The 27,020-nt window shown below is 38.2% G+C and overlaps 1 protein-coding gene across 1 annotated transcript in view; it reads left to right on the forward strand.

The window, feature by feature from the left end:
- The window catches only part of GASK1B (golgi associated kinase 1B), a 371,609-nt gene that overhangs the window by 89,753 nt on the left and 254,836 nt on the right, over nucleotides 1-27,020 (forward strand). The window contains exon 2 of the mRNA XM_044062453.1: nucleotides 14,654-14,868. Coding sequence (XP_043918388.1) covers nucleotides 14,654-14,868 — 215 coding nt within the window. The remainder of the gene's footprint in view (nucleotides 1-14,653; nucleotides 14,869-27,020) is intronic.

The raw sequence follows: 27,020 nt of genomic DNA on the forward strand, positions 1-27,020 counted from the left end.
ATATTTTAGGAATGAGACAAAGACGGATAAACACCAATTCCTACAGACATAGCAGGAAGTGGCACTTGGGAAACCCTGCTTTTCTTATTTTGAGACAAAGAAACTTTGCGGAGCAAATGAGGACACCACCCAGCTGTTACTGTCACTCCCTGAAATGCTCAGCAAAGCATGTCAGTGTCATTTCATCAATGCACCTCCAGTGAGAATCTAACATCTATACACTAGACTCTAGTGTAATTACTTTGTCAGCATGATAATTTGTAGCATTTTTTTCTAGTTTCGTAGTGTGCTGTTTGCAATCCTCATACCAGTATTATATGCCTTCAATCTGTTGCTGATGCACATTTCTCCCCTGTATCACAATTGCCCCTCTCCCCCAAACATGCTCAAGTACTGTTCTGTTAACGAGTTTGGAAAAAATGTGTAGAATCTGCTCAGTTGCCATAATAAACGATCCAAGCCCATTATGGTTTCCACACAGAGTTCAAGGTAATTGCAACATCATATATTTGGATGTTATCGTGTTTACTACAAAGAAGTACATTCTTTGGAGAGGCTTACCCTAAACATTTGATTCTGCTAGTTTCTCCCTCCTTTTCACTGTCATATGTTGCACAGAGTTGTGACATTTAATTATTTGTATTATTTTCTTATTTTGAGACTTCACGTCTACATGAATCATCCAGCCTTAGTGGCTTAGGTCAGTGTGGTTCCACACATAATTTTTTTTCCTCCAGTTTTTGAATCTTTATTAATGACTTTCGTCTTGATAACAGCCCCCCTTTGAGGCTGTCCTGTGTACTAGTTATATTGTTTGTGAGAAGGAAAAAGTATTGTTATTGCAAGACATTTAACAAATAACCTAATATAAAATATATGTGGTAGGCCGGCAAGGAGAAGGCAATACAAAGAGCACTTGTGTTCAAGTATGGCTGCGTCCTTCACTCCACTGATGTCTAGTTAGGATGCAAGCTCTCTTTGGCTGGGCTTGTAATCCCCTAGCCTCTGCCAGGCACATGATGGTGGAGCCCTAGGAAAAAAAGGTCTACAGGTTAGGCAGAAATGTTAAGGTATTTCTGAATACATCTCGTCTGAAGTAGTTTGAGAAGTTCCAAATGTTCAGTCACCTGTATATTTATTCTTTCTTTTGCCATTGCGAACTTCCAGGGGAAACAGCATGATTAACTTCAGTGATGAAATGCAAAGCTCACAGTGAGTAATTGCAGTGGATTGCCTTTGCCCACCCTAACTCTCAGTTGGAAAACAGAGAAGAAGGGAGGTTTATTACAGATTCCTTTTATTTTCATTCACAGGTCCAGTCACTTGCTCACAGCCAAATCAGATATTTGAGAATAGGAATTATCCCCGCAGAAAAATGTTGTTTTGTAACAGTGTGCTCTACCTCTTTACTGATACAGCTGCAATCTTTTAACACTATGTTGCTCACAGCAGTAGTTTTTAATGTTGTGGTCATTGCTGTATCTTCTTTAAATTAGTATCTGTATATGAATGAAAAACTGACTGTTTAAATCTTGGTCACTATGCTTTATTTAGCCGTACATTTTCAGTTCCACTACAGAGTTGCTAAGCTGGAAACGATGCTATAGTTTTAAATATTGGTCTTTTTGCTGGCTTTATCTCACAGTCCTTTTTCAGTATCAACATGCTGATAACTGTACAGTTGTAAATCTTATTCTGATCATTGTATTTTGTTCTCTCTGTTGCAGCTATAGTCCAGCGTTGATAGGTTGGTATCAATGTGTGTGTACATGCAACAGCTACAGTAGAACATCCACAAAGGTTCCTCATAAAAAGAATACATGGTCTAAATAACATGTCTTATGTGAACTGCTTCAAAGCCCCATCCCTGTACTCAGTCTCCTACAGATTGCTGAGAGGCAATCCTTGCCTGGCATCTTATGATTTCCCCTCTGATGGACCTTTTTTGCACATCCACAAAATAAATAGCATCGGAAGTACCCTATCAAGGGAAGTAAACCTCCTCTGCAGCATAAATATGACAAATTGGAGAGACAGGTATTTGTCTCAGAAACTACCCTTTTCTGGAACAAGCTTCCCATTCATGTGAAGTACAGTTCTTCTCTAACTCATTTCAAGTGTAACTTGGACCAGTGGATTGGGAATTCCGAAATTTACCCCTGGTCTGGCACCTATGTCTCTAGTAAGACAACCTGTAAATGCTTGACCACTAATGCTCAAATCTGTTTATACCCCTTAAAATAACCCTAGGGTATCAAATCTGGTCAGATAGATTTGGGGAGTATGGCTAGGCTTAATATGGCCCTGTGGTCATTATTCTAATAATCACCTATGAACCTGCTGTGACTTTGATTGATTATAGTACATAGCAGCTTAGGCAGTTATGCAGTATTAGCTTCAAAGTTAAAATGATGCAAGGAAGGCTGCAATAGAGTTGTGAATTTGTCTACAGAATTGGAATGAGGGGTGCCTGTGATGGATGAGGGGTGTCTGTCATGGAATGAGTAGTGTCTGTCATGGAATGTCTGATGGGAGGGGAATAGCATGCTAGTGGGTGTAGGTCAGCCACAACATCTGTCGATGGCCAACATGGCCTTGCCCGATGATGCTCCCTTAGTGGCAGTACTTCCACTGGTCCATCAGTGAGTGTGCTGTCCACACCCAGATGTGGCTGGCCATGGGGTTGTGGGTGTTCCTGTGAAGGGAGCACATGCAGCAGACATTGGTCACATTCAGATAGCAATGCTGCATCTGACCTTGGACGTGGAGGTGCCAGTGCAACTGCTGACAGAGCCAGTTCTCATGGTTGGAGGCGACAACGATGAACTGCCACATCTACCATGCATGGTTCACAGGTGCCTGACTTACCAAGATATAGAGCTAGCACTGAGCTTGGCTATGTTAATGCAGACTCTCGCACACCACTTTCACATGGAGGACCCTTACAGACATACACACAACAATTACATGGTTCAGCCTGCTTTCTTCCTTTCTTAATCACATACACTCACCGACCATTTGTGTCAGCCTAGGCTTCCTGCACCTCCCGACAACACCCTGTGCAAGTGATGTTAACTGCGCCATATCACAGTTTTCTTTCTTTTGGATTCAGGGATACAAAAGCTTTGTACCTGATGCACAGGGTGCATAGCTACATTAGTTCCTAGTATATCTGCATTAGTGTTGTTGAACTGATAATTGTACCTGTCAGTTATATTTGCTTTGACAGATTACACAGTGGATACTATCATCATGTCAGTAATTTCTAGTGTATTCTCTTGTAAGGGTTGTGAAGTCAGGATCTGCAATGTGTCTCATTACTTTCTAACTTTTCTCTTTAATCTTTTCCAGTGCAAACATATGGTGCACATCATAAGTCATGCCATCACATTCAGATATCAGGACTGTATGACAGCACTGTAGTCAAACTCATCAGAACAGTAATACAGTATAATGCTCTCTTTTGCATGAACCTTACCATACACATGCAGCAGCTAGACAGACCACAGGGCTTTCTCAGCAAGACACAGGGTGTACTAACCATGACATGCTGTATGTGGGTAGACTGAAAGAGAGGTTACTATCATCTGTCTGGTATTGCATTAAATTGTATCTGAAATTCTAAGTCACTCACATTTGGTTTAAGCAGTTGGGCTTCAGGTCAGTTGTTTAAATTAAGAAGGTTTGTAGTCTATACTCTTGTGGGAGGAGACAGTAGCTTCTGCTCTTCTAAGCTGGAAATTGCTGGTTGAATAGTTGTTGTGCCTGTTCAAAGTGTATTTGTTATGGTTTAAGTACTTGGCCTCCAAACCAATTATTTTACATTAGAAAGGTTTGTGGTGTAGACTCTTGTGGTAGGAGAGAATAGCCTACACCCTTCTATGCTGGGAATTGCTGGTTGAAGGCTTATTGTGCCTGTTATTCTGAATGTGCCTTAGTTTTGGTTTAAGCACTTTGGTTCCAGACCACTTATTTCCCACTAGGAAGGTTTGTTGTCTACACTCTTGTTGGAGTATTCTGCTGAATTGCTGCTTGATTTTAACTGTTTTTTGTTCTGTAGTGACTGTGATTTTCTGCACATTGAATTTGCATTTTATAGCATAGGCTTGATTCAGGCTTGCTACATCTAGACAGTTTGGTATCATTTAAGCACTAAAACCTGTCCTCTTACATTAAGAAGGGCCCCCTGCACCTTTGCGGCAGAACTGTGCAGCCAAGAACCCATCTGAGTTGGGGATTGATGGGATAAGGCTTACTCTTGGCCTTTCCTTTTGTCTACGTTTTTAAAATCATTTATCTTTGCTTGTATTCCAGCATTGTGTTTTGCCGGGTTTGCACTCAGTTTACTGAAGCTGCTCAGAACTTGCACTGCTGCCTTGCAAGCAGCTCAGTTATGCATTGTGAAGCACTGACACATTTTTGTACCCCTAGCCCTCTATAGAATAGACACATTTTGTTAGCCTTACACCAAAACCTGGTCCATCTAGCTGACTCCTCACTAGCTACTGGAGTCTATACCTTCAGTAATGGATGGACAGTTTCCCACCATTTCTCCAGGCAGCTTGATTTACATGGACATCCTGAGACAATGTCACAATTGCCTCATGTACTGTATACTGACAACCAATTACTTGTAAAACAAACTAATACAACGTGTGAGAGCTGTATCTGTACTATGAATTTCAAATCAATTCTCTCACATAACAACAAATCAGATATCAAACATGTTGTGAGCACATAGGCTTCACCTGTTGCACATAACACTCTCACAACACATAAACTCACATATGTGGAGGTACTCGCTAGAAATCTAACTAAAGATCAGAGACTTCCCAAGTGCAAACCTACTGTACACACTGCAGACTCAACAGAATCCACTACACATAATAGTACACACAACAGTGTCTCAGCCAATAAGCTCCTCAGGCAAACCACCTGAAAGCCAAGCAACTCCATGGTGAGACACACACAGATGTCTCCCCCAATGGACTGGACAAGGAGAAGGTCACAGTCAGCTGTCTGTCAGGTGCCAGAATCCATCAGATCACGCACGCACTCATCTGTCAGCAAGTACAGTTACGACTCTGTCATAGTTCATGTTGCAGTGAATGACTGGAGACATACCTCACTGAACTGCAGGAAGAGATACATGACTGAGCTGTCAGGAAGATCAGGAAACATGAAGAAGAAATATGAACATGGGAAAGAAAAAGAGATCTAATATGGTGTAATATTTATGCAAAGAGAAAGCAAAACTAACCAATACAAAATGAGTAGCACCAAAGATAGTTGAAGAGAAATACAGGCAAATGAATCTGGACATGGAAAACTTTACAATACAAAAAATAAGAAGACAAAGAGGAAAAGTAGCAAAGGTGATTAGTAATGGAATCATTAAAGAAACAGAAAATGAGGTTATGGCGTACCTGCATAGTGAAGGATTTAGTGTAGAAAATCTAATTGAGAAACTACCACAATAGGATAGAATAATGGATATCGAAATTAAAGGGAAACTAGTGGAACAGGAAGCAATTGGTCAGATGCCATATGAAGATAATTTGGAGCCTTACACAGGAAACCAGTACAGATGTTCATTTGAAGCTAGACAGCAAGGGATGGAACAGGAAACTGTGGAAACTCTGATGCAGTCAATGTTGATAGAGCAACGGATGACACAGGATGAAACTGAAGAGAATGTGGCGCAGGAAAATACTATAGAATCTTCTATAGAATGCCCGCAAGAATTGGAAAACAAGGGATGTGCCCTCAGTTTGGAAGAAAATGAGCTAAGTGAAGAGTTGCTTGATTTAATAGACGTAAATAGATACATTAAGATCAATAAAAGAAATAGACTGCAGAAGGTTAATAAAACCCAAAACATCAGAAGTCTGATAAAACAAATGAACACAATAATTAGGACTTTTCATAGAGATCCATGTGACATAACAGAAGTAAACAGGATATATTACTGTGCTGCTAAATTAATAACTGATAAAGTTCTACCACAATAACACAGAGTAGTGAGGGAAAGGAAGGGGAGAAATCTAATACCATCATGGAAGTATTGAACAGAGAAAACTATAAAGCAAGTAAGACAAGAAGTGTCTTTATTAGAAGAGAATAGAATGATTAACAAAAATACTCAGAAAGATAATTGTGATAAAAGCAATGCACAATATTAGAACAGACCAGGATCTATCATGCACTATTGCAAATAACAAACTAAAAATTTCAGCACACGTGGAAAAACTTAGAAGATATGAAAATAAATATAAAGGAAAAGTACAAATTAAGCAATTTATTGATCCAAAAATGTTTTATAGAGAATTGGTTAATAAGGCAAAATAAATTGAAAGACTGCCAAAAAAAGAAGAAATAGATACATTTTGGAGAAGTATCTTTGAAGATCCTGTGGAACATAACAAAGATTCTAAATGGATAGAAGAAGTTAAAGAAAGAATAATAGATTTAAAGGTACAGGGTATGAAATGGGATGAAGTAACAGCCAGAGAAATTGAAACAAAGTTAAGAAAAGCCTCTAATTGGAAAACCCCTGGCCCAGACACAGTACGTAACTTTTGGCTGAAAGTATTTATATCTTTGCATGAAGAATTAGCCATGAGTAAGAACTATTTATATGAGCACCCGGAACAGACACCAACCTGGTTAACAACAGGAAAAAATATGCTCTTACTTAAGAGTGAACCTGCAAGCTACCCTAAAAATTATAGACCAATAAATTGCCTTCCGACGTATAAACTATACAGGGGAATTGATGCCGACAGAGTTTATAGTCATTTAGAAGAAATGCAATTATGACAGTAGAACAAAATAGCAATAAAAGAAAGTCATATGGAACAAAGGATCATTTGTTGTTAAATAAAGTCATAGTGGAGAACTGTAAAAAGGGGAAGAACCTAAGTATGGCATGGATTGACTACAAAAAAGCATTTGATAGTATTCCACATTCATGGATAAAAGAGTGCTTAAAAATGTATAAGATACATGCTGCACTAATTGAATACATTACAGTGACCATGAAACAGTGGCAGACCACTTTGCAATTAAGCCATGATAAAGGACAAATTATTATCCCAGGGATAAAAATTCAAGGGGGGGGGGTTTCCAGGATGACCCTTTGTCACTGCTGCTGTTTTGCCTTGCCCTTAACCCATTAAGCTGTTTACTTAACAGCTTAGGCCATGGCTATAATATGGCTGCTAGAAAACAACAAAGTATAAAGACTTCTCATCTTCTCTTTGTCGATGATTTAAAACTGTATACCTCGTCAGATGCGGGGCTGAAAGCACAACTGCAAGTTGTCAAAACTTTTTCAGATGATATAAGAATGTAATTTGGTCTTGATAAATGTGCAAAAGCAACCTTTAAAGCAGGAAAACTACAACACCGGGAAAACATCAGTTTGGGACAAGAATATGATATAAAAGATCTTGAGCAAGAAGGAGTGTACAAATATCTGGGAATTGATGAAGGATAAACAATAAAATACAAACAAATGCAAATAAAACTTAATAAGGAATACTTCAGAAGACTTAAATTAATCCTGAAAACAGGACTAACATCTAGGAACAAAATCCAAGCTATAAACCAATTTGCTCTTCTTGTCCTGACTTACAGTTTTGGAGTGATTGACTGGCCCCAAAATGTGTTGGCTAGATTAGATAGGAAAACAAGAAAGATGCTTCATGCTCACCAAATGATTTATAAAATCAGTGCATACCAAGATTATATGTGCCCTGTTCCAAAGAAGCGATGGGCCTCCTTGAAATTGATTATATGTATAGATCTGCAGTCGTGGAACTCCACACATATCTACTGACCTCACAAGACCCAAACATAGTGAAAGTTTTGAAACATGAAGAGAATAAATCTAAGATGACTACTCTGCTAAATCTAGCAGAAGCAAATTGGCGTCAAGCAGGAATTGAAATCACACAAGAAGTAGATAAAAATCAGGCAGCAACTGAATGTGACAAAAAACAAAATAAAGAATATAAGGTAAAGGATCAGATGAAAAGGCAAGAAATGTGGAAAATGCATAAATATAGTTGCAACTATAGAAAACTTCTGGAATAACCTCATGTTGATCAGGAATGAATGCAGGAATGGTTAAGGAGAGGTGAATTCAATCCAAAAGATGAAAGGTTAATCTTGGTGGTCCAAGATAGTGGGCTGTGTACACATTGGTTTACAAAGTCCATTGAACATGTGGGAGAAACACACAAATATAGGTTTTGTAAAACCAAATTTGAAACAGTTGCACACCTCATTGCTGGTTACGATATAGAAATGGCAGAAAGACTGTATACTGAAAGGCATAATAATGTGGCAAGACTGTTGCACTGAGGATTGAGCAAACATTATGGTATTGAAGTGGCTGAAAAACACTGGAAACGTGAGCCACAAAGCATAATAGAAAATGAAGAAGTCTACATCACATGGGATCATCCATTACCAGCAGTTCAAAAGATAGATGCTAGAAAACTGGATATAGTGGTCCAGGAAAAGAAGACAAAAGTAACATTGATAATTGAAATCACCACACCCAATGACTACAGTGTCCTGCTTACAGAAAGACACAAAGTCATACAATATCAGGATTTGCAGGCAAAAATGAGAGCAATGTGGAAGAAAGTTACCCAGACAGTTCCAATAGTAATAGGAGCAACAGGTCTTATAAAGAAGAGTCTACAATCATATTTAGATATGCTACCAAAACATGTAACTGTACGAATTGCAGAAGGAGTCATTGGGAACATTGTGGGTGCTGCGAAGAGCACTTTTGGCTGACATCAAATAGTGAAACAATACTAATTTCATGAACTTTAATCGTACTTTGACTTAGGAATGGGGTCCATTCCCGTCATGGTATCAGAAACCCAAAAGACTTGGAGAAATTAAAAAAAAGGGAATTAACCCATATGTCAATAGATGGGTAGCCAGCTGGATCACCGAGAGAACACTTACAGTTAAAGTTAGGGATTCTAGCAGTAGATCAGTTACCACTGGTGTACCACAAGGATGTGTGCTGGGCCTGCTACTGTTTGGAATGTATTTCTTAGATGTACAGGGGAAAATAGATGGCCTGTGGCTTACCATGATGGCCAATGACTGAAAACTGGGTACAATCATTGAGTACCCCAACAATGCTGACATACTACAAAAAGGCCCTACACAGGCAAATGACTGGTGCCAATGCCATGGACTTAAAATAAAAGCTGAATAATGCATTATCATCCTATTCAACAAAGGGCAAGTCCCTGCACATTACAATATTAACAGTACCCCCCCATTAGCTGAAACCTTGTGGTGAGATATTTGGGAACATAGGTTGATAGCAACCTTAACTTTGACCACCATGTGTCCACAGTGGTAAGGAGGCATTTTATGTTGCATATCTCATAAGTAAAGGCATCACATCCAGAACTAAGGATATTATAACTCCTCTGTACTTATCCCTCATCAAACCGCTAACAGAGTACAATTCTCCCTTGTATATGTACCTCACTAGACACCTGCAGCAGCTGGAGATATCATAGAAGTTTCTCACCAAGACAATTCAGGGCCTGTAACACATGACCTGCATGGACAGACTGAAGACCCTGTCACTGTATGCTGTATTTTTGCTGTGTTTTATAGACTGCTGGGAGGCGACTTGTGACTGGCCTGCAGAGCCGCTTCAGACCCAGGATGGGAATTCAGTATGAATAATTTGTATAAATCAAAGGAACATGAAACAATGTAAACATTATTGGTGCTATAAAAATGTATTATAATCTATCTGCCCTTAGCTTCAAAACTTTATATGGAAACTGAATTATTGATGCCACAGGGGGTAGTGGCATTTAAACATATTTGGTATTCCATTTGACACCATTTGGGAGGAATATTGAAGGGTTATGAGCAGAGGCACAAGTAATGAGGAGGACAAAACTATGTTGAATAAACCAGAAGCAGATCTTGACATTTAGGAAGGAATTCCCAGGCTGCCTAAGAAAACAAAACAAAAGTAGAACTGGAGTGCCACAAATTCAGATATATAACTCTATTTGGCTTATCAGTGTAAGATGTAACATAGCAATTGGAGAATAAAATCATTATTTTAATTAATGGCACCAAAACTCTTAGGGTCGGCATACATATATGTGTACTCCATGCACACATGTGTGCTTAATTCCTGAGCTCCAGACTGCTTAGTTAGGCAGTCCAGATAGGAACACTGCCCTGCCAGCCCAGAGAAGCAGGTGTGTCTGCGAAATGCTCCAGTTGCTACATGGTGGTAGGTAGAGAATAAGGCTTGAACCCTGAACCTTGGGCCCAATTGGTAAGAGCCTGAATTCCCTACCCACCACCATTTGTAAACATTTGCAGATTTTTGACTCATATTTGTTCTGTTCTGTCCCTCATAAAATCTGTGGTTTCTGTGTTTTTGTTACTCAACACAGCCAGTGGTGCAATGGTAGCATTGTTACCTGACAGCTACAGGTTGTCTGGTTTGATTCTTGGCTGGGGTGCCCTCTGTGTGGAGTCTGCATGTCCTCCCTGTGTTTGTGTGGGTTTGCTTAGGTGTCCTCAATGGATATTCGTCTCTATTCTTTGGACTGTATTCCACCATTATTGGCTTCATCTAGTTTTTTGTGCCAAGGTTGAGAGCTATGGTGATAACTGAATTCACTGAATATGTTTGGGGGCTCTATTCCCCCATTATTGGCTTTGTTCAGGTGTTTTGTGCTAAGATTTTGACAGCTATGGTGAGAACTGAATTCATTAAATGGTAGCTATTTAAGTTTCAGTCTTACCTTTCTTTCATAAAACAGATGATTTGGTGTAGTGGTATGTTGCTCTGACTGTTTTGCACAGGGTCCTGAGTTCAATACTTGGCAGGGAAATGTATGGTGGTAACACAGCATTTTATTCTAACAACTTTCTAACATTATACAAGCAATGTTTAAAATGTGTCCCTGTTTTTTGGTTTTTTGCCCACCCCCTAAATTTTGGATTTTTCCAGATTTCTTGTGCTGCAAAGTTCAGAGATGCAGGTGAGTGTCAAGTAGATTTTACAAGAAGCTGAGAGCTGCAGGGGAACAAAAGTTTAGTGCTGCTTATGTCAAGTCTGCTTGTGTTGTAAATAGAACAATAGGTAGTGTACTTGCTTTTGATGCAGAAGGCTGTGGGTTCTACTCCCACAGCAGGTAGCTGCATTGATGATACTGTACTGTATTGTAAAGGGGGTGGATGCTGCAGTCCTTTATGTTGAAGATACCTAGTAACTATTAACCTGTTATCAGTTTGCCATCCATTCCTTATTGCAATATTACTAGCTTATCATTTTTTTCAATGCAGCTTAGGCAATTTATTCCGAAAGGGCAACAGGCACTTTATTTGTAGATGAAACAATGAAATATAAAGTTGTTTGCTAGCAGCAACCTCTTCATTAGTTACAGATTTCTTTAATGTGGAATTATTTAGATGACTTTTATTTCTTCAGAGATTGTGCATATTTACTGATACTGGTGGACTGTAGAAGTTTGAGTAGACTTTTATGATAGAAATGTTCTGAATTGGGCAGTTTTGTCATTATTGGTGCATGCATTTTGTTTCATTGTTTACTGGAAAAATGTTCTGAATTGGACAATTTTGTCATTATTGGTGCATGCTTTTTGTTTTATTGTTTACTGGAAAAATGTTCAAAACAAATTTCAAACACCCTCTAACAACTGTACTATATTGTACAAGGAATATAATTTAATGCAATCAGGAAGGTGTATCAGAGACCACAAGTATGTTTCGTGTCCAAGGGGCCTATAATTTGAAAACAGCCCAAAGTTAATCTTTATCTGCCACTGGTAAAATGCATTTTCTTTGAATGTGGGTTTCAATGCTGTTTCAATGAATGTGAGTTTCAAGGGCAGAGAAGTTGTAATGCTAAGTCTGTTTTCATTGTGAGATTGCATTGCTTTATTTAGCAGATGTCTTAGTGTTTGTGCAGTAAAATGCAAAATAAAACTTTCAAATGAAGTCCAAATCATTGTAGAAGTAAAGCAGTATGCACATTAGTGTTTATGGTAAATGGAATGAAATAGCCAAGTAATAGTTCATTGGAATAGCTGCAGGGGGGAGGCTCCATTCGACCATGATTTTGTGAGGGGGAAGGGCGGCAAACTCAAAGACAGCCCTGACTGAACTATACCTCTCAACTGACCAGATTTTCACAGAATGAATAGATTTTTGCTTCTTATTTTTGGTTTGTTCCTCATAAAATGTGTGGTTTTCTGGCAAATAATTTAGGAATTAAGTCACTAAATAATGACAGACACTGAGTTTCAGACTTCATAACCTTCAGAAAAATGCATGCTAAAGCAAGACCTGTTATTCTAGCAATTGTCTCAGTTTCTACAACAATTTATAGTACTGTTTATATGTTCCCCCAGTATATTTGGCCTTGTTCAGATTTCCTGCATTAACAGGTTGAGAGGTACATGCAAATAAATTGCTTTATAGAATTAGGCATATCCAAACCTCTCAACTGTCCCCGATTTTGGCTCAAAATTTTGCTCTTCCCCTAATAATCTCGCCTCAAAATGGCAATTTTGGAATAAAATGTGGAGGGCTTACAATTAAGAAATAACTATAATAATCAGAGTAATAGATTACTTTTATTTCAGAAATGCATGTAGATTCTTTTATTTTGTCAGCTACTCAAGTTAGCAGTACTAATATTAAAAAGTGGCCCTTCTTTGACAGGTTCCCAGCTGTATTGTGTGGCTACTTTATATGTCTGCATCACATTTTTGGTCCATTTTTCATAGAATTGTGTTTTTTGGCAAATTAGTGGCAAATCATTAAAGACTGAAGTTAAAAAATAATGACAGACATTTGAGTTTCAGATTTTGTACCTTTCAGAAAATTCATACTAATGCAAGACCTGCTATTCTATTAGCTTTCTAAGTTTATAAGAGCAATATTTCAAAAATTGTCCTAAGTTTTGGGCCTTTTTCCCACTTCTATGTATGGCTCTGTCCATATTTCTTGTTCTGAGGTTGAGAGGTATGACAAATGTGTCAGGGCCATCACAGTCAGCCAGAGACATTTCAAATTGTGACATATTTGTTGCACCCCACTCCACCATGTAGTGACTCTGGATGTGTCCAAGCAAGGCAAGGAGCAGTTATGCAGTGTAAATGTGCAGAGTATCCCCCCCATCCAAGGTAGACACAAGTGCTACTTTTATTCTGTCCTTGATTTTGCAGAATGTTCTGGTTTCTGGGATATTTTTATGCTGTTGATTTATGCTTATTATTACTCAGAAAGTGCCTGTTGCTCTGTGTTTAAGTAGCAATGCTTTAATGACCATCAGGTAAGCTTGTCTGAGATTGTAAGATGCAAGTAAGCTTCAATAAGCATACTGTTAAAAACTGCCAACATTGAAAGCCTTTCTGTTGTTGCCATGCAGAGAATACTTACATAACTAGATAATGTATAAGCCTTGGTTATTGAAATGCGTATGACAGTATTTGTAATAAAGGACAGGATACTGTTTTACACTGAAGAAGGCTGTTTGCCGAAATTAGTCTGTTTTTTATGTATACAAGTATTAAATAAATATATTGAACTCCGTGCTGCCTTGCTGGTCTATTTGGTGTTTTCTATTATTTTAAGAAGCTCATTACATTTGTTGGAGACTTGCAGTCATCTTTGCAGGCTTTACCAGTAAACCAAACAGAATGCCAGTGTATCATGTGTGGTCCATTACCTGTACAGTAATCCTTTAAGGAGTGTATCTTGAGCTTGCTTCTTGTTTGGTTTTCATTTTTTACTTTGATCATGTTTTCCCCGTGAAACAAGTAGATAGTTGTCAGGCAGCAGGTCTTTTTTGGATAAGAAACATTTTTACAAGTGATTGCTACTTTCAGCATGTTACTTGGTACTTTAATAAAGCTGAATATAAATTATAATTAGAACTGCAGTGCAAGAAGTGGTTTGAGTTGAGTGCTGCTTGTTTTTCCTATACTTGATTTTGACTGGCATTCCAGTAATGTATTTAAAAAGTAATTTATTTTTTCATGCTTCACAACCTTTTTGTTTCCATCTAGCTATTAAGTAAGCTGTCATGCAGCCAATGCATTGAAATATTTTTTTTCTTCTACACTTAATTTTGTCTTGATTGGACTTTCATAATGATGGTTTGGCATCCAGGGCTGCGCATTTAATTAAACTTACAGTGTTTGTGGTTTTGGGCATAGCTCCTTCCCTTTCTAGTTAGCCACACCCTTCCCAATTGACCCCACCCATTCACCTGTTTCCTGCAGCTCCCCTTTGATTTGAAGTCACCAGCTGCCACTGAAACACATATATGTTTAATAAATGCATAATCTGCACTCCCACACACATCAAATTATAAAACAGTATCTATTTATATGATGCCAGTATGTGTCAGTCCAAGCAGAGAATGCAAGATCTGTTTTAAAGGTAAAATATATATATGTGAGATGTTTTATTCACACTGTTGAGATGATGTTGCCCTGGCATTCATTTTGTTGTAGTTTATTTGCTGCTCGCAGACTTTATGAATATTTGAAAGATGGAATCTTATTCTTTACTGTGGTTATTAAAAGTTCTGTTTTTGCTTTAGGAGGACATCCCTGTCCTATCATTGTGTGGGATGCTTCTTTGTCACAGACAGATAATGAAACCCACTCCACCATCATGCTGAAATGGGGAAGATACCAACGTTTCCTGAAACAGAAGTGCTGGCTGCATGGAAAAGTGCCTAAAGCCGAGTGGGGCTGCTCTGATATTCACCACTATGAGTGGTCTAAGATGAGTCTCTTTGATTTTCTTCTGCAGGTAGGAAAGAAAGTTCACTGTTTTGGTTTTGCTGCTTACAAATCCCATTAGAAAATCAACTTTCGTGATCAGTCTTTGTTTAGTATCTCAGCATTGCTGTTTTGATATGTACAATGTGAACAGCTGTGCAGAACTTGTAACACAGTGGAAGATTATTGGAAGGTGTAAATATCATTGCAGTGATTTAGAGTTAAGTTCTGAGTTATATGGAGCTATAGTAACTATGAATTGAAGTTTTCTGCTGCCAAAATGTATTTTTAAAGAGAGTTTGTTCTTCTGTTAAATATATTCTAAAGAAGTTCCATGTTATTAAAGACAAAATGAACTAAAGCTCTAAAAAACTGGGTTTTGGTGTTTTTTTGGAATTTAGAAGTGAGGTTAGCCGTGCTGCAAAGTTTTGGCATTATTTGTTGTTTAGTATCTTGAGTGTTTGGTGGTGTTTTTCCATGAATTAAAAATATGTATGTTTTTACAGTGCAGTAGACATTAATTATTCATCTCAAAATGGCCATTACCAAAATAGCTTATCAGATGGCATTGCCTATTCCTGTCAGATTTAGTGACACCAGATGACTTCAAAACAAGTAGTGGGGGGCTGCAGGAAGCAACTGAATGGGAAGGGCCAAATATAAAGGGATGACGCTTTATTACAACAGGTCAATAACTATTGCCTGTGATTAAGCAATGGCTTTTCACTATGCACCTACTCATTATAGTCACTTTACTCTCCATATGCACATTAGATCTCAAGCTGTAGTCAATAAGGGCTCCATGGCCCCCTTGTTACTGATTAGATTCCCCTGCACGCCCCCATAACCCTTCATTGTTTTCCCTTCATCCTGGCCACACACCATCCACATAGATTAGTTCTTTCTCACATTTTCATACTTTATCTTATTTATTTAGCCTCTCCGTCACATGCTTTTGACACTTGTAAATTTCCAAGACTGCTGTAATTTAAGTCTTGAAGAAGAAACTCAAGTAATCCAGGGGTCTGGGGCCACATATCACTACCCACAGCAGACTCAAAAAGTTTTAAATAATAGTTGATAAGTCATAACATACAAGGAGAAAATTGTCTCACAATCAATTAAATACTGTACAATGAGTTGATGAGTAATTATATATACAAGGAGAAAAGTCCTGCAACAGATTAAATGTTTTAGAATGATTTGGGGAGAACAGCTCCACAAACAGACATAAAAACATTGTAGAATAGCTGATAAGTAATTATATACAAGCAGAGAAAAGCCCCACAGCACATAAAACTTCTTTACAATAGATTTGGGCACACCTTATATACAGTGGGATAAGAGATCCCATGACAGGTTGAAATACATTTACAGAATAGTAGATCAACTGTGATCAAGAATACAACAGGTACTGCAAGTAGCAAGACACTTTGCAGACGAGAATAAGCTATCTTGAGTAAAGTAATATTCAATTATTCAAAATATTGACTGTATTTCTAATAATATATGGAGGTAAAAAATAATAGAGCATTCTACTGCCAAAACAGACAGAGTAATAGAATGAGATGAGGAGGAGTAATGTGAGGGAGGTAAAATTAAGGACAAGGAGAGAGAGTTGATTAGTATTAGTGAGATGAGAATGTTATGGAAGGACATTAGAAAGGAGGAAATAAATAGCAGAAGGTGTCGGCTGAAGAGGCAGAAGGGCAGACATTAGTAGTATGGTATCATTGAAGTGAGATACAATTTTGATATATATGGTGTATTTATATATATATATATATATATATATATATATATATATATATATATATCAAATATAAATATATTTAGTCTTTTTTTTTATTTCAAGGAAGATAAGTTCTTTCTACAGCTTAATGCTGAAAGCTAAAGAAATTGTAGTTTCCCTGTAAACTGAGAAAATAAATGCATAAATCCTATCAGGGAATAGTGCACCTTCGTACCCCTGCCTGACTGCCACAGACATGATGAGTGGCTATCACACACATTCTGCTTTGACTGCCACAGACATGATCAGTGGCTATCACACACATTCTGCTTTGACTGCCACAGACATGATCAGTGGCTATCACACACATTCTGTTTTGACCGCCACAGATATGATCAGTGGCTATCACACACATTCTGAATAGACTGCCACAGACATGAGTGGCTGTCACATACATTCTACCTAGATGGCTACAGACATGGTCAGTGGCTATCACAAATTCTGCATAGACCGCCACAGACATGATCAGTGGCTATCACACACATTCTGCCTAGACCGCCACAGACATGCAGTTATTGAGTACAATGCTGATGTTTGGCTGTAATATCAAGTGAAAAAAAATGTATGCACACTACTCCCCCAAAGGTAGAATAATGCACACTTATTTTGAACAAGTGACAACAGTATCAATCACTTTTATCCACAGACACCGCATCTACTAAATAATTAAAGCTAATTTTATTGACTGAATACACCTCAGATATAATGTAATGTTGACCAAATTAAGTTATTTTAACTCCCAAACACACACACATATACATAGACAGTCACATAGATGTGACCATTAATTACAGCCACTTTGAATGACTGTGACTGTATACCCAATATGTTTGACTGAGATCAAACAAATGAATGAATGCATACATAAATAACTGCCATACAGGAATTTATAATCTTCTCAGTTCACTTCTGTCAGTACAAAGAGCAACTGACTGAAAACTCCCCCACCACATGTGACTGGATCTCTTATTAACATTCAGGAAGAAAGCTAAAAAATAATGGTGGACAAAGGACCACAATCAGCAACAGCTATTGCCTTTATTTATTTAAAAACTTTCTAGAATAGCAGGCTTTGCATCAGAAGCATCCTGTGTCAGTGGTATGAACTGGTATCCCACCCCCGAGCAAAACAAAAAGCACTTTATTATTACAGATCCATGTCCCCCTCCCTCCTTTTCAGCCTTTCAGGTCCTGTTTCTATACCCTGCCCACAACCCTCTATTTAAAAAATAAGTAAATAAATTACAAACAGTTATTACAGTTTACATACTGCCTGCATGGAGTAGCTACAGTGCTCAGACTTTAATTAATTTTTCTTTCTAATTTTTAAACTGCAGCAAACTGTTTGCTACAGTGTAGCCAGAATTTGCTTAACTTTAGACCACATACAGTGCACTGTAACACCCAGGTTTCCCAAACATTGCTATAACATCCCTTAAAAGATGGTACTGCATTATATATTGAGATTGCCAGCCCATGCCTTCCAACACTTTATGCAAGGGGAAGTTGCCCTCTTGCCCTGCCCTTACTATACTATTGGTTTGCATTAGCATGCTGTTTTGAAGGCTTTTAAGACTGAAACGTAAATGGCTGTCATCATTATTTAGTTACTGCAATCCTTATTAACTTGCCTGAAGACCACAGACTATAAGGAATAGACAAAAGCATAATGCAACAAAGTCAGAAACATTCAGCAAAAACAGAGAAAGCCTAGAGAGGCCAACAAAGGAATAAATAAATATATGCCCGCCATAAATTCACACAATGAGATGACCAGTGATTAAACCCATTTGTTTGCCTGTACTTCTCAGACCTTTGATTGCAGTCAAGTGAATGGATGTACATAAATGCATACATGCATAAATAACTGACATACAGGAAGTGATTGCAGTCAAGTGAATGGATGTACATAAATACATACATGCATAAATAACTGACATACAGGAAGTGATTGCAGTCAAGTGAATCGATGTACATACATACATACATACATGCATGCATGCATGCATAAATAACTGACATACAGGAGATGATTGTAGTCAGGTGAATGGATGCACATAAATACATACATGCATACATGTTTCCAATCCATAGACCTACATTGCTTGAATATGGACAGGGAAAACCTCTGTTTTTTGTGGATGGGGAATCTGTTCACAGCTGCGGTATCCTGTATAAGATGTAACTGTCCCTACAAACCATTTTGCTGATGTTGCAGAAGAGGTATAGATCCCTAGACTGAGTATTTTTGATGCCATTTGACTTCCTGATGTGCAGTAAATCCACCAGTAATGGTTTGGAGGATGCTTTCTGTGCCAGGCACAGATCACCTCATAACAGTCTGTAGGATACCAAATATACTGACAGAGTTGTGAGCTGTAATTACTACTCATAATTATTTACTCCGCTTTGTTCTTGAATCTTTGGATAAGATGTTGAGGGCTATGCAAGTTGATTAAGAAAAGAAAAAAAAAAAGAAAAAAAAAAACAGCATGGTTTCACAGGGTTTGAGGTGTTCTGTTTGTGAAAATGGATTGTTTATAGTTTAAAATGCCACTGCAGTACTGTTGTCTTAGAATTTAAATGCAACAGAAGTACAGTATCAGTTCTCAAGTACCATAACCAGTCATCTCTGTAGAAAAGCTTCACTTGTTACTAATCAAAAAGAAATGAAGAGGGTCCAAAGAAAATCAGTGCACCTACATGGTTAACAAATGTGCAATAAAGAAATAAAATAGCACAGGGCTGATGGAGTAATGGAACTTATAAGCCCACACAGACTCTATGAGGCAGTTCATTGGTTTAAAATTGATTATGCAATATTTTGTTTGTTTTCTTGCTTACTTATTTGATGACATGCTAATTGGTCCTGGAGCCCTTTTGGGCCAAAACATGACAATGTATTGAATATTTTATCAGATCTTTTCTTCATAGGCCTCCATAAAAAAATGTGTCATGACCAGTGGAAATTTCCAGGCAACAAATGTAAATGAATGTATAGATAGATAGATAGATAGATAGATAGATAGATAGATAGATAGATAAGCCACACAATAAATGATTTAGTAAATGGGTAATTTACACAACTATCATAAACCCACCACAATACTGTGGGCATTTCTCTGCATAAAACCTACAACAAATAAGCACACAATTCAGTAAACTATTTAAGAAGAGGTTGGATATGAGGACACACTAAGGAACTATAAAGAAAAGTGCTATATTCATGATTTGCCAATAGTATTTTTCTTAACAAACAAAATGCAGAATATCATAAACATAAAACAATCTTAGTAATCACTGGAAGAACACCCACACTTACTTCCTTAGCCAGTTGTCAAAACTCTTTGCTTCTTCATACAGCAGCCTGAAAAAATCCTTGATGAGTAATGTTACATTGTCCTCAACAACAGTATGAAAAATCTATATTGATCGGTCGAGTTCCTCAACAATAGCATGGCAAATCTCTATTGATTGGTTGAGTAAGTTTGCTGCCAGGTTGTTTATAGACCAATAATCAACACAAACCTGACACAAGTGTCAAGCAAACACTGTTCAAATAAAAAACAATAAAAACAATAAAATGCACTACTAAACGGGAGGAAAAGCTTTAATAATAATAGAAAGAGTTAGCACTTTTACCCCTTCAGACTCTGGGACATCATCAGAGTAAATAACAAAACACATAAACCACAAGTTATACACAACATTAACTTAGCAGCAGCCAACCAAATAGTTAACTATGTTAATTATTAACGTTGTGTATGAATTGTGGTTTATGTGTTTTGTTATTTACTCTGATGATGCCCAGAGTCTGAAGGGGCGAATGTGCTAAGTCTTTCTATTATTATTAAAGCTTAGACTCCCATTTTCCAGTGCTTTTTATTGTTTTTATTAGTTTTTACAGACTAAGCAGATTGTTTTCTTTTTTAACATTGTTGGCTTTTGTTGGAACACACTGAACCAGGAGCTGAACATAAAGCCAACTTTCTAATTTTTAAAGATGTCAATTCTTTTTATTTTTTCTTTTTCCTAGGGGTGGATGGGTCCTGCAACCCAGCAGCCAGTGTCAAGATCTGCCTCTGACCAGATCAAGATATGGGAAGACCTATGTGATAGATCATGTCCTTTAGATTTCTGGGAGGGGGTTTGTATATAATCTTATAATAATGGATGTCAGTTATCCTTCCAGTTTTATAATAAAATGAGAGGGTATGGTATGTCAGTGTGCAGGACTACTCACATACTTAGATTTTAGCACCTACTAACATTTTTCTCATACATATCTGGCTATATTGCGCAAAATAAACTGTTGCATGTGAGCCAGACTCAATTGTTTTGGATAGCACTTAGTCAAGACATAGTTTTTCATGATTTCACTAAATTTTGTATGAAGTTTGACTGTGTGGAATCTATGTTTTTGTGGTGGTTAGCCCTTCTGAGAGGACATTATATTATTTTTCCTTTTGAGCTTCCTGATTCTTGTAATGTTGTTAAGACTTTGGATTCTTTTAATCATACCTGGGTGCTGTCTCCTTTAATTTTACAGAGATCACTGTCTCTTTTTTCCATCTAGAGTATCCTTATTTATTAATCTTTCTAAAGTTCTTCTGATTCATTTTTAAACCTGCCATAGATTTCTAGACTTAATACCATTACTGGTCCCATCATAATGTTAGTACCTCTTATCTGGGCTTGTCGTGCTCTGTTAATAACACCTGTATCCCTAACACCATTATTTAATACCACTGGGAAGCACATGACTTAGTTGGTCTTGTTGAACTGTTGAATCTGTTCAATCTCTGAAGAGAGGTTTCCCTTAGACTATTTTAATATCTTACTGTGGCTCCAATGATTACATTAATCTCATTGATGCCCTTAATAGTTAATCTTCCTGTCATCTATCCAAAACACTAAAGCTAAACATTAGAACAACAGTAAATAGTGCAACAAACATGTGGATAAAGTCACTGATTCTGTATGTAGTAAGCTGCTGTCGAACTGGATGTTTCTCTTAGTCCTAATATTGTATATGCACTTACATTTAAGATATATAGATATATTTTTCTTTTCTTGGTTTATCATAACTAGATGGTAAATAAAAAGGGTCCCTTGTGGACAAGCTCACCACTGGTTAACTAATTAACTAACTACAGCAATTGGACTCAAAGCCATGCATCACACCAGGCAATGGAGTACAAACTATTAAAGCCATAAGCTGCTGAAGGCCTTTATCCTGCTGACCTTGGTTTGATTCTCTCAATAACGTTATGCCTGCTGTATGACTGTGAGTAAGTAACTTAACACAGCCAATATTCCAGGGTCATGGCTGGAAAGAGGAATCTGTGATCTTACTCAGTTTTAAAAAGAAGTGGAAAAATGAGGTACATTGTCACCATGAACAGTTTCAGACACCGACATGAGAAGTATAGAAGGACACTATTGTGACCTTGCATTGGATGCCAGAGTCTCAAAAATCAGAAATACACAAAAAACATATAAGAACAATAACTTTTTTTTGTATAACTACATTACAAGGTTAGCTAAAATATATAATAATTTACCAATGGAACTCTCCTATTGTTAAATCCAAAATTACATATATACACACACACATATATATATATATATATATATATATATATATATATTTATATATATAAATATATATATATATATACACACACACACACACATTGATATATATATACACATATGTATATATATATATATATATATATATATATAAATATATATATATATATATATATATATATATATATACATATATATATATACATATATATATATATATATATATATATATATATATATATATATATATATATATCAATGTGTGTGTGTGTGTGTCTGTCTGTGTGTTAGCTGGGCACACCAGTGTGGTAAGTAAAGCAGTAGTGAAACACAGCTTTGGGCACTATGTATTAATTTTTTACCAATGACCACCATTCTTCCACTACCCACTCTTCCCTCATACAATATGCAGACGATTCTACTCTGATCACATGCTCAAACTCTGTCTCACAACTTCAGACTCATACGCAGCAATCTTTCTTCTCAGTTGAAAGCTGGCTAAATGAAAATAATCTTATTTTCAATCCTAAAAAAAACAAAAAAAACAAAAAACAAAGCTGCTGCTGCTCTTTCTCCCCAAGGCCTGTGACTATCTTAAGGTCTCCTTCTTCATTTTATTTTTTGTTTATTTAATTGTTTCATTGAATATTGTATATTGTGGTCTGTGTCTTTCTGTAGTTATTTATTTTTCTGTTTAACTGTTTCATAGAATACTGTGGTCTCTCTCTGTCTCTGCAGTAAGTGTGGGCTATTGTGCTTCTCTTCATTGATATTGGCTATTGTGTTTCACTTCATTGATATTCAGTGTTAAACTCTTAGCCTAGAGGATTTCTCTGTATTTATAATTGTTAGTTACATGTCAATGAATTTATTACTGCTCAATATCTGAGTTGTCTGGCTTCTGCTACATACCTACATTCAACTGCATTACTAGCTGAGTTAAGTACAAACTTGCAGTGCTAAAGATTGTACTGCATTTTATTTTTTTCTGTCTATTTAATTGTTTCATTGAATATTGTAGTCTGTGTCTCTCTGTAGTTATTTATTTTTCTATTTAATTGTTTCATAGAATACTGTGGTCTCTCTCTGTCTCTACAGTTAGTTTTCCGCCTGCCCTCCCTGTTCTTGCTTTGGTATTAATCCTGGTGGTTTTGGAATTGCCCACCCCTCCTGTTAATTTGTGTTTGAATACTGTTCCTGGGTCTATCTCATTTGCTCACTCAACCGAGTATGGTGAGATCATATTTTGACTTCAGACACTCCTACCAGTCCCATCTGTTTAGCTCTGTCCCAGCTCTATTCCAGTCTGGTGTCACTAGCTTATTCTACCTAATACAGAGAGAACATTTGTGAAGGGCAAGCCAGTTAGGTCCTTAATTTTGATTTATCTTCTGTTTCTCCTTTCTACATTTCTACTTTCCAAAAAAAATTCTAAGCTTGTTTCCCACCTTTCCTGTAACTAGTCTAGTCCAGATACAGATTTGCTGTATCCAGGACTGTTTGTAAGCTTCCGAGCCCCCAAAGCCTTTCTGTGTTGGAGGGAAGCCTTCTAGCTTGTCAGTGGGAGTGATAAGCACTAGGTAGCCTATCTACCACAAGAGTGATTTCTGGCCCAGAAATTGTAGTTTATTGGCCGTTTGGGCAGTTTTTCCATCTCTTTCAACTTTCTGGTTTAAAAGCCTGCATTTGTGCTTGTTTCCCACCTTTCATGTTACAAGTCTAGTCCAGATACAGATTTGCTGTATCCAGGACTGTGTGTAAGCTTCTGAGCCCCCCAAGCCTTTCTGTGTTGGAGGGAAGCATTCTAGCTTATCAGTGGGAGTGGTAAGCACTAGGTAGCCTAACTACCACAAGATCCAGGTACCGATTCTTAGTTTTAGCACTTGAATTTGCTTATTTGTGCTTAGTACTTGTTCAGAGCTTGTTGTTAGCACTAAATAAGCTACAAATTACTACAACACTCAACCTTCCTCTTTACCTAGAGGAAAACAGTTTTTGTACTTACTTTCCTCACTTGCTTAGAGAAAAAACAGCTCTTATACTCACTTTCCTCACTTGTCTAGAGGAAAGTAGTTTTTTTATTCAGGCATGTCCAAGGGTCAGCTCCCAGTGTTCTCTCCTGTCAATCTAATGAATCTGGGCATCTTGAGGCAATGTAGCAATTGCCTCATGTACACAGACAACCCTCTCCTCCTACCAGCCAACACCACAACCTGTGAGAGACGCACTTATCTAGCCAAACTGGAGGTAAAGCTCTCTCCAGCCAAGACTGAACTCAAGTGGAGAAGGTAAACACTTGCACCACACCACACTCATCACATAGTCCCACTAAACCTACACCACCAAAATCCACACATAGAAACACAAAAACATTTGCGGAGGCTCTCAATAATAATCTGCTCAAGCGACAGAGACCTCCAAAGCAGAAACAACCACAACCCCCCAACACAACCCAAATGACACATAGCCTACTGATTCAGTGTGCCAGTAAACCACAGCCCATAAGGCAAAACAGCGTACCCAACACACTAGTCATAGGTGAATCTATAGTCAGGCACACTGATGTCCCACTCACCAGGCTAAACAAGGAGAAGGTTACTGTCAGCTGCCGGTCGGGTGCCAGGATCTGCCACATAACCCACGCACTCAGGTCACTCCACTACAAGTACAAATATGACTCTGTCATTGTTCATGTTGGTGTGAACAACCTGAGACATACCCCCCTGGACTACATGACAAGAGACATGGAAGAGCTCTCCGATCTTCTAGCCCCAGGCAGGTATGACCCTAGTCCTGAGTAGCATCCTGCCATTGCCCAGAATGTTACCGCAGTGCAAGGACAAAATGATTGACTTCAACAATTGGCTACACTTCTGTTGTCATTCTAAGGGGATCCAGTGTCTGTCTGTCTGGGACAACATGGTCAACAGACCACGATGCTTTGCTAGAGATGGCCTGCACCTGTCACCCTTGGGATTCCAGATACTGGCAAATGGGTCTTGATGACCCTATAGTGCCTTTTTTTAGGCAAGGTTCAAATGACAAATTCACCACCGTAACAGGAACGGGCAAGCAAAAACTGAGGGTAATGCTACTCAATGCTAGAAGTCTAAATCTCAGAATGCACTCACTCAAGGCACTCTTTAAAATGGAGAACATCGATATCTGTACAGTGACTGAGACCTGGTTCAAGGGTCTAGAGAGCACACCTGCATTACCAGGCTATAACTCATACCACACTTTTTGGCCATCTAACCTGAACCAGAACACCAAAGACGGAGGTGTGTCCATATTCATTAAGGATATCCACACCTCCACGCTAGTTGCATAGCATAATGCATCCGAGGTTATCCAAGTGAAACTAACTCGGGGCAAAACTGCAATTCAAATCGTAGTTTGCTACAGGTCCCCCACCATGCCCTGGGATTCCCACTCCTCTTTTCTTGATATACTGGAAAATATTAGGGTTCAACCAAACACCCTAATAATAGCTGATTTCAACTACCCTACCATTAACTGGGAAAACTACTCATGGACTAACTCCTTCACTCAACGCTTTCTGGAATTCATAAATTCCAATGCACTGGATTAACTTATCCACACCCCCAGCAGGGGCAACAATATCCTAGACCTAGTCATTACCAACATGACTTACCAGTGTTCCATACCTGAAGTCAACTCCTTGTTGTTTAGATCCGACCATAAGCTAATCCCCCCTAGATATCCGCATCCCACCCTCCACCCACCATTAATGAAACCATGGTAAAAAATTTCTCCAAAGCCAACTTCATGCTTCTTAAGACAGAAGTGTCAAACTTCATGACACCCATGCAGATGGACAATACAGTTACGACTGCTGAATCCTACACAAATGCACTCTGTAAGCACTTACATGACTACATGGATCATGCTATCCCAAACAGAACCAAGACGCTATCGTCCAAAAAAAAGGAAGCCAATCTGGTGCTCCCCTGCCATAAACAAACTCTACAACAGAAGGAAGAAACTGTTGCAAAAGAGAGTAAAATCCCATGAGTGGAGGAGCTCCCTGGTCAGCCTCAGTAAGAAGCTGAGATCCCTTTTAAGATCCTCCAAAGCTAGCTATGAAAACAAAATGGCCACTGATTCTAAGGACTACCACAAAGCATTTCATTGCTATGTCAAGCATCTCAACGGAAACACCCAGATCTGTTCTGAGTTACATCACAATGGCACGAAAATTACAGAACCAACTGATATTGCCAACATCCTGGAAGACAGGTTCAGTGCTACCTTTACCCCCCTCTCACCCCCTAAAGGGCCCATATCTATACAGGAAGAATGCAGAGCCCCTGTAATCACATCTATGCAGGTAAAAGCTGCACTCTCTAAAACCAAAAACACAGCATCCATGGGACTGGACAACATTCCAGGCTGCGATTTACATGAACTTTAGAATGAACTGGTTTCAGACCAAAGCACCATGTTCAGTCGTAGTCTCACCTCAGGCTTTGTGCTCACTGAATGGCACACAGCAGCAGTTATCCCACTCTACAAAGGGAGAGCCACCACTGATCCTGGGAACTGCCACTCTATTAGCTTGATGAGCCTGGTCTGCACGGCCATGGAATGTATCATCATGGAACTCATAAACAAAGACATTGGTACCTCCAAACTCTGGGCCCCACCCATTTCAGGTTTGTAAAAGGCAGATCATGCCTTCTGAACCTGATCGACTTCTTTGAGGCCGTCACAAAAGCCATAGACGAGGGTAAGGTGGTCCACACAGCCTATTTTGACCTCACCAAGGCTTTCGA

This window comes from Protopterus annectens, chromosome 2.part1 (assembly GCF_019279795.1).
Source record: "Protopterus annectens isolate FY-2018-M chromosome 2.part1, PAN1.0, whole genome shotgun sequence".
NCBI lineage: Eukaryota > Metazoa > Chordata > Ceratodontiformes > Protopteridae > Protopterus > Protopterus annectens.